The 12,061-nt window shown below is 38.3% G+C and overlaps 1 protein-coding gene across 1 annotated transcript in view; it reads right to left on the reverse strand.

Annotated features, from left to right (window-relative positions):
* Positions 1–12,061, reverse strand: part of LOC126967990 (synaptic vesicle glycoprotein 2C-like) — a 41,830-nt gene that overhangs the window by 13,440 nt on the left and 16,329 nt on the right. Inside the window, exons 7-8 of the mRNA XM_050812749.1 lie at positions 3,121–3,229; positions 2,365–2,660 (exon numbers count right to left, since the gene is read on the reverse strand). Coding sequence (XP_050668706.1) covers positions 2,365–2,660; positions 3,121–3,229 — 405 coding nt within the window. The remainder of the gene's footprint in view (positions 1–2,364; positions 2,661–3,120; positions 3,230–12,061) is intronic.

Genomic DNA, 12,061 nt, shown 5'->3' on the forward strand with positions numbered 1-12,061 from the left:
GGTGCACTAAAGCCGCCTTCCATAATTTCGGGACTACGCCTGATGAGTAGGAGAGCCGGAAAAGACGGGTTAGGACCGGCGCCAGTTCCGGAGCACATGTCCGCAGCACTATCGGGGGAATGCCATCGGGCCCGCCCGATTTGTGAATGTCCAAGGTGAGAAGCGCCTTAACCACGGCGCCATGCCGGATTTTTACCTCCGGCATGTATGACACGCACCGCGGAATATGCGGTAGTGGTGCACCTTGGTCATCCAGAGTCGAGTTGGACGCGAAGAGGGAGCCCAGGAGATCAGCTTTCTCTTTCGCGTCATGGGCCAGCGAGTCATCATCCCTGTGCAGTGGCGGAATGGCTGGCTGGCAGAAGTTTCCTTGGACAGCCTTGGCGAGCGACCAGAACGCACAAGTTCCCGAGGGAAGGCGTGCAAGTCTCTCGCCAATTCTGCCAATGTGCTTCGACTTCGCGTCAGCAATAACTCTTTTGAAGGACCTGGAGGCATGATTGAAGTGTTTTTTAAGTTCGCTGGAATTTACATCCGTAGATACCACCGCATTGACCCAAGCCTGATAGCACTGCTTCTTTCGGCGAGAAGCCATTTTGCAGGAGCGGTCAAACCATGGTTGGGACCTGCCACCGATAGGCACAGAGGAGGATGGAATGAAGAGTTCCATACCTTGCAGTACCACATCAGCAACAGCGTCAGCAGCGGCATCTGGATCTTCCAGCGAAAAACAGATCTGCCTCCACGGGTAGGATGCAAAAAAGCACCGCAGCTCGTCCCACTCTGCTGACCTATAGTGCCACACGCGGCGACAGCCTAAGGATCGGGGCCGTGTTAGGCGCGTGAACGGCACGGTGCTCCGGATCAGGCAGTGGTCCGACGATCCCAGAGGAGGGTCAACGGAAACTAGATAGCCGTCCGGATGTGAGGTCAACGGAAGGTCCAACAGTGAAGGTGTATGATCTTGCACATCTGGGATTCACGTTGGCGCAATAACCAGCTGCGTCAGACCATATTCTAAGGCGAAGTCGTGAACAGATCTGCATGATCGGTGGTACGTGAGCCTAGCCATTCGGCGTTGTAGGCGTTAAAATCGAAAAGAAACACGATCTCTGCTCTGGGGATCTGCTCCAACACGGAATCTGTAGCCATTTGGATGTGTACGAGGAGCCGGTCAGTCTCTGCGTTACCGCTATGGGACCTATACAGGCATGCGTAGATTCGCGGATGGTCATCGCAGTCTACACGCAACCAGATGATGGATAGGTTAGCTTAGGTAGGAAAGCTCAGGCGTCGAGAACAGACATCCTCCCTGACGTAAACGCACACGCCAGCCCGTGGTATAAAGGAGTGTTCCAAATTATACCCCGGGTATGAGAGGTAAAATGAATCAGCTAAGGAGGATATCTGTGTCTCGGTTAAAAAGAGCAGGGCCGGCTTCGCCGTCTCCAGATGAAAGTGGACGGCATTTAAATTTGAGCGAAGCCCCCTGATGTTGCAAAAGTCCACAGCGAGTGTGGAGGAGGGTGGTTTTAGCCTCCTGCTCTGTTTGCCCCGAGTCATCGCAGATTTGCCCCCTCCAGAATACGCGGAAAGCCTGGGCAACCACTATTAGGTACAGGCCCTAATTGTGGACGCCCAGGGATGGATTCTCCAGGGCTGCATAGCCTGGTACCGTCCTGGAGTAGTCTATTTTTAGTCCGTGCTGCCATTTGTATTTGGGAGGGGGGGTGTAGGCCTCCGGATACCCCACTCACCGGACGGAACACAGTGGCATAGCCGCTATTTCACGCCGGTTTCGAGTGGGGGAGTGGTATTTCTCCGGGCGTGCCGGCCCAATTCGGTTGAGTCCGTGAGGACCCAACATGTGGAGCAAAATGCCGTGGTTTTATTGCCTTGTTGACGTCAGTGATGAGCAGGACGTCAGAGATGCAGCAGTGTGTCCACTCCAGAATAGAGGACGGATGGATAGCGATCGACGGCCCGTGTGCTCGAGTAGGGATTCTATGGGGTGAAATCTCTGTAAAGACATGTTATGATGGAAGGATGAACGGTGGGGGATTGGCTCTATTATGGTTCTTAATATTTATGTTTTATAGCGATAGTACGCGGACACATTTTGTCATTTTTTTTTGAGTCTCTTAAATTTTAATGAGCCCTAACTACTTATTGCAATTTATTAAATAGCTACGGCCCGTTGATAGACGGAAAGACATCTTAGTAGCATTTTAGTAATAGGATTCATTTTGGTTAATATTCGTGCGTGGATCTCTAAAATATCACGTAAGCCATGATAATACACCCCAATCTCATCGTTCTGCACCCGTTATCCTGTAATTTGAGGTAATATATCATGTGCCTTACCTTAAATGAGTTGGAAATATTTGAACAGAAAAGGCATTGATGGGTCCAATAGCTAGTGCAGTAAGAGCTATCGATGACAAAAGTGTTGCAAACACAATCTGTTGCGTTACAAAGTTGATCATCACAATACAAATGCCGATTATCATGTACACGAGAATTAAGAGAAACTTTTTCCCAATCAACTTAACAGAACTCCCTGCTACCAAGCCGATGACAGCACATGCCGCGCTCCCTATTGTTCTTATGACAAACGTCAACGTGCCTATGGAGTCATCACATTCTGTGTCTTCGTTCACCTGAAATTAGTATCCATAAATACAAGTTGAAAACAAATAACTCAATTAGTTTCAAACATCGATGACGCTAGAGACGGTACTAATTAATTTTCGATACAGAATGTATTGTTATTTAAATCATACGCAACTAAGTATAATTCTTATAATTGTTACAAGTATATTTCAAGGAACCGATATGAAATTTAAGCATACAAGCCATAAAGTAAAAATTTTGTTTTAAACATGATTGCTTCATAATTCAAGTAATGCTCTGTTTGTGTTCGATTGTTAATTGCACCTATAATTAGGGTATCACTTAAATAGTTATATCTGTGTTAGTTATTAAGGAATTGTATTGGTGTTCACCCTGGAGCAATAAATAAATAAATTCTTTTCATTTTCTTTCACTACGAACACCTCCGAGCCATATGGAGCAAGGTACTATTGTTTTATTATTATTTATAACGTTACTTTTATTTACCTTCTCATTCTGTCTTTGGGAGATTATTGCACATGCAGTTTTGCCTTCATATCCACTGGTAAATACTCTATTCAGTAGATCAGGCACCCAAACATTTAGGCCATTAAGTCTGGAAATATGGGTAAGTTTATCTTTTTTTCCATATTAGTTTCCTCATCCTTCTGCTTCATGAATAATTCTTTATAGTTTTACCCTCAAATGGAGGTTTAACCTACATCAAGAATTTCTTTACCCATAAACCTAACGGGGGTTTTTCTCGTAATCAAGCATAATGAAACATGATTTAGATTTTAAATATGGATAATAGAAGACGCCTGCATTTCACAGCTCTACTTTTTAATGTGGTCACATCTAAGGCTCCCGCATATTTATATAACAAATTGCAATGGTTAATCAACACGAATATCTTGTACCACACCAGAGCGACGCTATACGGTGTTCTGTCGTTTAGTCGGCATCACACTGCTGCCTTCAAAGGTTTTTTTATAACGTAACTAAGTGCTGGAACAATACACCGCCACCTTTCACAGCCTCCTTATCTGTTTATTCTCTCAAATGAAAAATGAAAAAATATCTATTACATGAATATCGAAGTCAGTATTCCAGCATTGCGTTGCGTTCAAAGAGACTAGGAGCTTTTTGTTTTGTTTTATTTTATTATTTGTCTTTGTTAGGAATTATTAATTATAATTACTCTTTTTGTGTTTGTGTTTGTTCTTGTTTTTAAGTTTAGTTTAGTAGTTAATTGTTTTTAAGTTTAGTTAAGTAGTTAACTGTTGTAAGTTTAATTATTATAGTAATACTGTTATTCAGGCGAGGTGTCGCCCTTGAGGTTCATGTGTCACGTGGGGGTCACACAAGATCAGCGTTGCAGCACACTTGTGGTGAAACACATGCTGAGTGGCTCCTTTTTAAACACCACACGTTTTTATATTTGTATATTTGAAACTTCTTTTTGTTATTTGTGTGTGTGTTAAAATAAATGCTTTTTCTTTCTTTCTTTCAAATATTCTCCTTTTATTGTATTTTGGTTTGAGTTGATGGTCTTGTGTCTTGTCCCAATGCTCTAAATAAATAAAACTAACAAAAAAACAGCTTTTTACAGCTAACGTCAGGTGTACTCCAAGGCTCTACAAGTGTTCTATTGTTTTTAATTTTGATAATAAATGATAATATCTCTGATTGCTTTAAATTATGTAAGTTTTTATAACATGCAGATGATCTGAAGTTGTCTTTGTTGATTTTAATTCTGTTTCTTAAGCAGTAAATAAAGTTAGATGTCTAGGGTGAAATCAAACAACTATTTCTAAGGTTTGTACCTTGTAAATTTAAATGTTAGAACATCGCTGCCAGACCGTAAATTATTTTATGTCCTGTAACTTTTTTAAGTAAAAAATTTTTAAGTAAAAGTAAAATTACACGCGACCTGTCATCTCGCTTCTCGTTCTTTTCCATGCATGTGACAAGAGTAAAAGTGTTCTGTGGTGACCGCTGAGGCGTATTGATAGACGCACGTCGGCATCCGTTCTTTTTGCAGTGAGCAATATTGGTTGAGAGGCATTAGTATAGGATAATATTTAAGTATTGTTAAAATTTTGTACAATTAATTGTAATTGTAATTTATTGATAAGTAATTAAAATAAGTTTTTCTATAAAAAAATATTTTTTTTTAAATACACACTGTGTTCAAAAAATCCTGTACGATAATTGACACGGATATGAAGTAGAATGCGGAGACACCACTAACCAAACAAACCAAAAATTTTTGATGAATGAAATGGGTGTGTGGTCGGGGAAATAAGAAATATATAAGCAGGCAGAGGTGTCCAAACTTTTATAATTGGGTACTCACGTTATTACCTTTTTTTTTCACTTTTTTTAATTTTAATTATTTCCTTTAAATCGATATTTACATGTACTCACTACTTAATACCAACATACGCCTTAAGATATAATACAAGATTTTTTTTACATCCTGTATATAAATATAAGGTAATGTGTTGCTCCGATATAATAGAAGAAACGACATTAAAGTTTATTCTTTAAATAAGCCAACTCCTTATTAATTAATTTTGATTGTTTCAACATTCATTTCGCATCTTTCCAGATATTCTACTTTACTTCTAACCTCCATTCTTGTTAAGTGTGATAAAACTTTAAAACACAGATTAGACATAAGTTGCTGATATTGACAACACTTTAAAAAATGCTTTGACAGTCCTTTAGGGAGCATGGTAAAATGCACATTCTAGGTAACTAAGAAAATAGAAATGTAGTTTCTTTGCATCTCACTCCCGGAGAAGAAAATTTCTAATTTTGTGTCAAATCTGGCAGCACCTTAAACATCCAATGTAGGGACTGGTATAAGTTTTGTAATATGAAAATGGTTTGATTCAGATTTTCTGTTCTCTGTATTAATTTTGTATATTGAGTGTGATAATTTTTGTATTATTTCATAAAGTTCAATTTTTAGTTCATCTAATTTCTTCTTGTTTAACTTATTTTGACTTTCCACATAAACCATGTCTCTCACAGTATCGAAAAGTGTTTTGTTGTAGTTGTGTGACTTTATTGTTTTTTCTAGTGTTTTTTTCTGTCTCCTATCCAATCACTATTGGATATCTCTTGCTTTAATTCATTTGGTAAACTATTGACATCTGTTCCATATAAAAGATATCTTGGTGAAAAGCCAGTGACTGAATGTGTAGTGTTGTTATATATATTTCCCTTTTTCATTTATTTTACATCTGATTTTGTTTACTAATGTTTGATTGAGCGTTTATGTTTCTTTGAGTTTAACAAAGTTAACAACTTTTAATTGTTCATCTGTATTTTCTTCAGACTCTAATACTGGATTCCTGCTTAGGCAGTCTGCTTCCAAATATTGTTTTACTTTATTTTAAAATCATATTGAGAAACATAATACATTAAATCACCCAGTTTTTCATCAGTTCTAGATTTCAGATTCATATTTTCTAGTGGCTTGTAATCTGAATAAACTGTAAATGATTTACCTATTAGCCAGTACTGCCAGTATCTCAGTGCTTCCTTGATAGCCTAGATAATCTTTTTTTTTATGGAATAGGAGGACAAACGAGCGTACGTTGTTAAGTGATCACCGCCGCCCACAATCTCTTGCAACACCAGAGGAATCACAGGAGCGTTGCCGGCCTTTAAGGAAGGTGTACGCGCTTTTTTTAAGGTACCAATGTCGTATCGTCCCGGAAACACCGCACAAGGAAGTTCATTCCACAGCTTTGTAGTACGTGAAAGAAAGCTCCTTGTAAACCGCACTGTGGAGGACCGCCACACATCCAGATGGTGGGGATGATATCCTAACTTGTGGCGTGTCGTGCGAAGGTGGAATTCGCCGGCAGGAATTAGGTTAAACAGTTAAACATATTCTAAGTATATTACCGTAAGTTTTCTTCTGGGATTCATTTAGTTTTTTGGAAAACTATGCAATTGGTTTTTCACTTCCATCAAGCTGTGTTTGCTTTACAATCGCTCCAATACCTCCTATAGAAGCGTCAGAATAGATGTTTATTGGCAAATGTTGATCAAATATTTCTAGAACTGATTGAGAGCATAGCAAACTTTTTTATCATGTCAAATGCTTTTTGGCATTTTTGTCTGACCGAACAAATTTTTGATTTTTCCTGAGTAAATTATGCAATGGTTCGTGTATTATTGCCCTTTTTTGTATATACACATAGTAAAAGTTTATTTTTCCCAAAAATTATCTTACATTCTTTTGGGTTCGTGGAACTGGAAAATCCTTTATAGAAATCAGGTTATCTTTTAGTGGGTTTACAGAATTATTCTGTATTATATGACCCAGGTAATTGCTGTCAATTATTTTGGTGTACAAGTCTGATGCATATTATAACCTGATACCTTCTGTTTTGATCGCCTCTAACAACTTTGTTAAATGATTAATATGAAATGATTAAATGATTAATAATAAATCATCAATGAAAAATAAAAAATTACTAAAATCATCAATGACATTAACAGTGAAATCTGTACGTTTATATTTTCTCAATATGTTAGTTAATATTCTCTGAAAAATTGCTGGTGATGTCTCCAGCCCAAATGCTAGGCATGTCCACTGAAAGTGGCCATATTGTGTTACAAATCCCGTCTTTTTTGGGGGTTGAAAGAAAAACAGGGTTGAGCCTGAGGCACTACTATTTTGTTTAAGTCTCTGAAGTCCATACATAGCCTGGATTTTAATAATAATAAATTCTTTATTGCCATACATGACATTACAAATATAAACGGAATAATTAGGCAACGCGATCACACAATAGGCAAAAGGAAAAGGCTCAGCTTCACCTGACATGGAATCATGGATTTATGTTTCCATGCAGTGGGAGTGGATGTATTGTGGATACCCGATTACCTACCTAAGCTATCCTTTTTTATACAATGTAATATTTAAAAAAAATGTGTGTGCGTGCAATATTTACGCGCGATTGAAGTAAAATTTAATTATTATTAACTTTAGGAATAATTAACAGATACATATATATACTCTTTTTGCTTATCTGAAAGCTCATAGACAAAATATGTTATTTTCGTTTGCCCTTGTTTGTCCCACCTATTCTAGGACATCCAGTATATAACAAATATTCTTAAAAAGTCTTAGGTATGAATACCCATCAACTAAGCGTTTGTGCCGGAGATTATGGACTGGGTCAGTGCATTGAGAGAGGAGAACGCCTGATGCAATTCGCGGCAGAAAGCGACCTGATTATAGCGAATAGTTTCTTTAAAAACCACCCTAGGAGACTGTATACTTGGACTTCACCAGACGGGAATTATCGCAATCAAATAGATTATATCTTAGTCAGGTCAGGATGGAAAATCACATTCAGGAATACCCACACGCTTCCTGGAGCTGACTGTGGATCTGACCACCATCTTTTGATCTCCAAAATAAAGCTGAAACTAAAAGCAGCTCAAAAACCATCCAATCAAATGCGATTAACAGTAGAAAATGTTTCATAATTTTCAGCTGTATAAGAGCAAAACTGGAGTCAATGGCCGGAGTTGAATCCCCATACAGAGAGCTCAGACGAACTTTGGGATCAGGCGAAAGCTCTCATATCCAAAGCTGTCAAGTAATGAAATACACCTGCCGGGATACGTAAACGACAGCACAGTGAGTGACAGTACTTTAGCCCTCGTTGAGGAAAGAAGGTTGTTGAAGGCTTCAGGAGCCAACGTGAGAGACCTTAACGCAAAGTCAGCACGTAGTCAGGTGGCATGCAGGAGAGATAAGAACACTCTTCATCAAAAAATATGTACCGAAGCAGAAGCTCATGCTGATAAGCACGAATCCAGAGACCTGTATTACAAGATCATTTCCATCACGAAAACCCTCTCATCCAGAACGTGGGCTATAGAAAACGCCCGGGGAGAAACAGTAACAGAACTGGACGTTATTTCCGAGACCTGGAGGGCCTACTATCAGTCTCTGTTTAATGATCTACAGTCGCAATCTTTTCCTTCAACTGAGCTAATACCGATGAACTGGAAGCCTGACATACTGGAAGATGAAGTAAGAGCAGCTATTAAACATCTCAAAAATGGCAAGGCAATAGGAAGAGATTCTATCCCTATAGAGACAATTAAGGCGTCAGACGAGTATAGTGTACAAATCTTCCACGCGCTGTGCAACAACATATGGAACAATAATGCGTATGTGACTCGGTTCCATCCCTTGTTTGTGAATGTATCACAGAATTTGTTTTTCCATGTCAACCATTCAGAGTTCATGGATAATTTTATGATCATTGAACCATCTTTTGATCTCATCTACTGACAGAACAGAGCGTGCTCGTCTTTTGGCCGAGACACAAAATGAGTCGGGCTTTTGGTTACAAGTCTTGCCTTCTGCGCCGATTGGAACGTTACTTGACAATATGACATTGTCAATATGCGTTTCACTCCGGCTAGGTATAAAACTGAATGAACCACATCAATGTAGATGTGGCGTTCAGGTAGATGCTCTTGGGCGTCACGGGTTATCCTGCCTAAAATCGGCAGGCCGTATCAGTCGGCACGCCAGCTTTATGAAGTCATTTGCAGGGCATTTGCCGCTCTTAATATACCAGCTGTTTTAGAGCCAAATGGTATCCATCGCGATGGAATGACGCTGGTGGCTTGGGCACGGGGAAGGGCGCTGGTGTGGAACGCGACATGCGTCGACACTCTGGCTCCTTCTCATGTCCAAGTTACGTCAGGTGGTGCTGGGGCTGCTGCTTCGACTGCCGAAGACGGCAAGCGTCGCAAATATGTCGGTCTCAGTGAGTATTACATCTTTGTGCCGTTTGGTGTCGAGACACTTGGCCCGTGGGGCCCTGAGACACGGAGAATGTTCAAAATACTATCTTTTCGTCTCAAAAAGGCTACTGGAAACCCAAGCGCTGGCAGCTATCTCGGTCTATGGAGCAGCCTAGCCATCCAACGCGGAAATGATGACATTGAATTGGTTAGTTGGTATTCTTATTTATTTTCTAGTAAAATGCTTTATATTTGACCTAAAATAATTAAGATGAAAAGAGTTTCCTTCGTTATTCATTTCTATTGCAGATGACATCGACAGTAACTAAAAGGGGAAAGATTATCATAGAATTATGAAATCTCTAGACCTGGCTTATGGAACTCTTAACGTCAAAAAATTTAAAGAACTTAATTTTTAACAAATATTTCTATTCACCAATATTATAAAGAGACCAACAACTTCAAAATGTCATAGAGAAAAGTTCATTTATACTATTTAGTATCCTTGGATTTACGTATATGCATGTTTAAACTCGGTTTTAATTTTTTTATTTTGAGAGGGCTAAGGGGGAGGGGATTAGAAAAAAGATGACCTATTACCAAAAAATGCAACAGAAATTAGAATCGTTTCACACCGTATCGGCTACCTAAAATAGTACACCCTAGATTTACAAGGAACATTCCCATAAGAGACAAAAATGATCACAAGAAACATTCGTTCTGCCTATATACTATAGTCATTTAGACTTGTAAATATGATAACTAAAAACTATTTAAAAAGTAAGGAAAGCGACATAAAAAAGGAACTGCGATTGATCTTCTCATTTCATGTTTAAACAACAGATTCGCTTTACATCTCACGGTGATCACGTTGATCATATTGTGACTAAATCTGCACAAATGCTTGTTTTCATTAAAATAAATTCAAAAGAGTTTAAGCTCTTATCCACCAAAAATTAATCATTCAATGCTTTAGTCCGAAGTTACTTAGAATAGTCCGAAGTTACTCAGTCGCTCGCTAGATACCAACTTGAACACACATTACTGCGCGCTCTGTAATCGAGATCTACCCTCAGTTGAAAAATAATTATGGTTAAGTGTACAAAATGCAATAAAATTATATCAAAAAAAAAACGCCAGGTCTACAATGTTGTAAATGCAATAAGTGGTTACACGCAAACTGTGCTGCAATTTCTGTGGAACAACTAACAACCTTGTCATCCACGGATGCCGTCGACTGGAAATGTAGAAACTGTGTGGGTATGAAGCCAAAACGATTGTCGGTCATCGTACCTGATAATGAAGACGGCGATGAAAATACAGACACGGAATCCACGAAGATCAAGGATAATAACCAACACGAATCAATCAAGCAAATTCTAAGCGAAATACGGCACGAAGTAAAAAATATCATAAGTGAGGAGCTGCAGCGATCATTAAAATTTAATAAATATAATAAACGCCGAAAAAATTGATGATTTTGAAATTAAATTAAACAACTACGAAAAAAATATGAAAACCTTAGAAAACCAGAATATAGACTTAAAAAATAATTTAAAAAACATTAACTTGAAGTATGAGGTGTTGGAGAGTAAATGTAACCAAATAGAACAAAGCCTATTAAAAAATCAATTAGAAATATGTGGGTTAAAGAATGAAGATAGTGATGTGATCGGTGTCACGTCTGAAATTGCAACAGCTTTAAAACTTAATCCCAATGACATCTTAAGGGCACATTGGAAGAAAAACCCTAAACTTATAAATCAAAAATTAAAACCAGACCCCATAATCTCTGTGACCCTTCGCGATGGAATGCGGGATCAGTGGATTTTAGCTTCCAAATCTGTATCACTCACAGCAGCAAACATTGGAAGGCAGGGAAACAAACTGTACCTGCGTGAATCACTGGCCCCTGCAACTCGCTTCTTATTGTGGAAAACGAAAGAGGACTTAAAGGATCTTTTTAGATACATATGGTGTAAAAATGGTGCTATATTAGTGCGAAAAAATGAAAGTGCAAAAATTATATCGATTCGATCAGTGGATGACATTATGAAGTTGAAACCTAAAAAACTGTAAGTCTATAAATCTAAGTACTTTTGTTTTTTATCATTCTAATAACTATCTAACACTTTCGGATTTAATATGGATAGTGACAACATTTTAGAAATAAGTTGCACTCACTGGAACGATTTCTGTAATCAACTACCGTTTGATAATAAATCTTTGCTATTATTTCATGTAAACATTCGTTCGATTATCAAAAACTTTGCATTGCTAGAAAATATAGTATCAAATTCCTTGCACACAATACACATAATAATGATAACTGAAGCGAATATAAAACAGGATATAAGCATGTTACTTCAACTAACAAATTATACACTTCAAGTACAGCTTAGGTCAAACAAAAAAGGAGGAGGAATATTAATGTATATTCATAACAGTCTGAATTTTACACGTACAAACAATTTCATTTTAAATGAATTCGAACATATAATAGGAGAAATTTATTAACCAAATAAAAACAAATAAAATATATGCGCTGTTTATCGACCACCAAACACAGACAAAAGAAGGTTTATTTACGAATTGTCATCATTATTATGTAAATATGGGTGTAATCAATCATTCATTATAATGGGTGATA

Source organism: Leptidea sinapis, chromosome 14, assembly GCF_905404315.1.
Source record: "Leptidea sinapis chromosome 14, ilLepSina1.1, whole genome shotgun sequence".
NCBI lineage: Eukaryota > Metazoa > Arthropoda > Insecta > Lepidoptera > Pieridae > Leptidea > Leptidea sinapis.